This window comes from Eimeria acervulina, genomic scaffold, assembly GCF_000499425.1.
Source record: "Eimeria acervulina Houghton genomic scaffold, Eah_scaff2041, whole genome shotgun sequence".
In the NCBI taxonomy this organism is placed as follows: domain Eukaryota; phylum Apicomplexa; class Conoidasida; order Eucoccidiorida; family Eimeriidae; genus Eimeria; species Eimeria acervulina.
In genome coordinates, this window is record NW_013548709.1 from 1 (window position 1) to 3,516 (window position 3,516).

Below are 3,516 nucleotides of genomic sequence, written 5' to 3' on the forward strand. Positions count from 1 at the left end.
ATTTATTTATATTTATTTATATTTATTTATATTTATTTATATTTATTTATATTTATTTATATTTGTTTGCAGCTGGGGGTTTACAGCAACTGACGGTACGAGAGTGCTGCGAATACACCCGGCGGAATGCCTCTTTAGTTTTATTTGTTCTTCTAACAACAATATCAGCAGGTAAACCCTAAACCCTAAACCCTAAAGCCTAAAGCAGGGGCCTGCTCGCTCAGCTGGTCCTTGGGCTACAGTAGAAACAGCGGGTGTTTAGGGTTTAGGGTTTCTAGGGCTTAGGGTTTACTGTTTAGGGTTTAGGGTTTAGGGTTTAGGGTTTTCGGTTATAACGTTTGTACATTGTTTTGTTTGTCTTGCTACTAATGAGCAACATGCTCTCTCCCGTTTACTTAAATTATTATATTATTTGTTTAAAATTTATATATGCGTTGTTTTATCTTCTTAGAATCAGTTCTATGGTCAGGATGCTGCAGAGACACCTGGGGGCCCCCCTTGCTAAAGGCGTACGAGATGGGGGGCCCCCCGGGGGCCCCCTGCTAACTTGGTATTCATTTCCTACATTGGAGGCCCTTGCTGAGGCTTCAGTAGAAGAGCTCAAGCAGCTGGGTATATATATCATCAATACGAAACCCTAAACCCTAAACCCTAAACCCTAATCAGTAAACACTTGCTTGGATGCTTGTCATAAGGAGCTATAATTAAAATTATTAGTTTAAATAATAATAGAAATTGTATTTATGAAGTTGCTGCTACTACTGCTACTGCTGCTACTACTACTGCTGCTACTGCTGCTGCTGCTGCTGCTGCTGGTGCTGTACAGGTTTAGGGTACCGGGCTAAGTTTGTGAAGGAGACTGCGCAGCGATTGAATGAGTTAGGCGGTCTGCACTTCTTAGAGTCGCTCGCTTGGCCCCACACAACACCAGAGGGGCCCCCCTATGCCGCGCTCCACGCTGCTACGCAGACACTCATGCAGTTTCCGTCAGTCTTACTCCCGAGGGGCCCCCCTAAGGACCCTAGGGGGCCCCCGTAAGGACCCTAGGGGGCCCCAATAAGGACCCTAGGGGGGCCCCCCTAAAGACCCTAGGAGGCCTCCTCTATGGCCGTGGGGCCCTAGGGGGCCCCCAGGTGCCCTTTAAGGACCCTAGGGGGGCCCCCCAAAAGGACCGAAGGGGCCCCTGGGGGCCCCCTGGGGGCCCTGTAAGGATCCCTAGTATTAGGGGTGATCACTTGGGGTTTGTGGTTTGTGGTTTAGGGTTTAGGGTTTGTTGTTTGTTGCTTGTTGTTCCTTGTTTCTTGTTTGTGGTTTAGGGTTTGTGGTTTGTGGTTTGTGGTTTAGGGTTTAGGGTTTAGGGTTTAGGGTTTAGGGTTTAGGGTTTAGGGTTTAGGGTTTAGGTTTTAGGGTTTAGGGTTTAGGGTTTAGGGTTTAGGGTTTAGGGTTTATTTAGGGTTTAGGGTTTAGGGTTTAGGGTTTAGGGTTTAGGGTTTAGGGTTTAGGGTTTAGGTTTTAGGGTTTAGGGTTTAGGGTTTAGGGTTTAGGGTTTAGGGTTTTTAGGGTTTAGGGTTTAGGGTTTAGGGTTTAGGGTTTAGGGTTTAGGGTTTAGGGTTTAGGTTTTAGGGTTTAGGGTTTAGGGTTTAGGGTTTAGGGTTTAGGGTTGAGGGTTTAGGGTTTAGGGTTTAGGGTTTAGGGTTTAGGGTTTAGGGTTTAGGGTTTAGGGTGAGGGAGAAGGGCTCCTTAGCCACCGTCTCTGAAGATGCAAGAGAAGGTCTAGGGTTTAGAGTTTAGGTTTGCGGTGTAGGGGTGTGGGGCGGAAGGTGGCTGAGTGCGTAGCGCTGTACGGGTTGGGGCATCAAAGCAGCTGGCCTGTCGATAGACATTTGCTGCAGCACGGAGCAGCAGATAAAGAGCTGCGCTTATACCTCAAACAGCAGTGTATGTTGTGCAGCAGCAGCAGCAGCGGCAGCAGCAGCAGCACAAGCAGCAGCACAGGCAGCAACACAGGCAGCTGCAAATACAGCAGCACATGCAGCAGCAAATGTAGCAGCACGTGCTGCAGCAAATGCAGCAGCAGCTAGCCACAGTTGTAGCTGCAGTAGCAAATGTAGCAGCAGCAAATGTAGCAGCAACTGCAGCAGAAGCAAGGATGATTTGCCTCTGTCTTTGCTGATAGACGTCTTTGTTTATTTCTAATTTTATTATTTGTTTGTCTTTGTCTTTGCGCATTGATACAGACCAAAGCAGCAGAAGCAGCAGCAGCAGCAGCAAATGCAGCAGCACGAGCAGCAACAGCGAGTGCAGCAGCAGCTCCCCTTCTTCTTCTGTTTCTTCTTCTTTGCTGCTGTCTCATCTGCAGCAGCGTTATTTATCTGCTGCTTTATACACCGCAATTCAGCAGTTTTATAAATTAAAGTTTAAAGATTATGCTGGCTGGGCTCAAGCCTTCATCTTTGCACAAGCTGTACAGACACCCCAAACCAATAAAAGCAAAAAGAAACAGCAGCAGCAGCAAGAGCAGCAGCAGCAAGAGCAGCAGCAGCAAGAGCAACAGCAGCAAGAGCAACAGCAGCAAGAGCAGCAGCAGCAGCGGGAGGAGGAGGATCTACAGCAGCAAAATTCAAACCACCAGCAACAGAAACAGCAACAACAGAAGAGGAGGAATGCACAGCAGCAGCAGCAACAACAGCAGCAGCAGCAGCAACAGCAGCAGCAGCAGCAGCAACAGCAGCAGGAGGAGGGTTTATTTGACGCAGACAAAGAGAATATGCATCAGGGGCGTGCAGTGGATATAGAGTGTCTCGCTCCTAACAAACACAACAAACAAAAAAGACAAAGAACAAAGCCCCCATCCAAACCCTAAACCCTAAACCCTTGAACCTGTCTTGCCTTAGGGTTTAGGGTGTAGCGCTAAACCTTAAACCCTCGGGCTTTTGCTTTCAGTCAAATCAAAACCCGACCTACCAACTGGAAAATAACAACGCAATCGATAACAGCTAGCTAGCTAGCTAGCTAGCTAGCTAGCTAGGTCTCTATATTGCCCACCTACCTACTTAGACAACCAGCTAGATAGGCAGCAATATAAATAGATAGATAGATAGCTAGATAGATAGCTAGCTAGCTAGCCATCTAGCTACTCATGGGTCTGGCTGTCTATATCTGTGTGGAGGCAGTAGCAAATCTACATTCAAACAAAACGCACAAAGAGGAATAGCAAAGGCGATCGGCTGTCTTGAATATAATTTAATATAATTCATTGTAAGAAGTAAAATATAAAAAGATACAATATTATAAATATAATATATTATTATATTATATTATACTGCTATAATATAATGTAATGATATATAATACAAAGTAATATATTATAGTAATTTTATAATTCAATAAGATATAATGTCATAGTATATATTATTAGTATAGGCTATAAGATATCATGTTATATGCTAACCTTATATTATATTATATTATATTATATTATATTATATTATATTATATTATATTATATTATATTAT

The 3,516-nt window shown here is 44.5% G+C and overlaps 1 protein-coding gene across 1 annotated transcript; it reads left to right on the plus strand.

The window, feature by feature from the left end:
- Positions 1-72: 72 nt before the first annotated feature.
- Positions 73-2,863, plus strand: EAH_00064730 (N-glycosylase/DNA lyase, putative; the record flags this gene model as incomplete). Its single annotated transcript, XM_013392931.1, has 5 exons — positions 73-171; positions 452-612; positions 827-986; positions 1,805-1,938; positions 2,238-2,863. Coding segments are annotated over 5 exons (1,180 nt in total), but the record flags the coding sequence as incomplete, so codon positions are not given.
- Between the last annotated feature and the right edge of the window lie 653 nt (positions 2,864-3,516).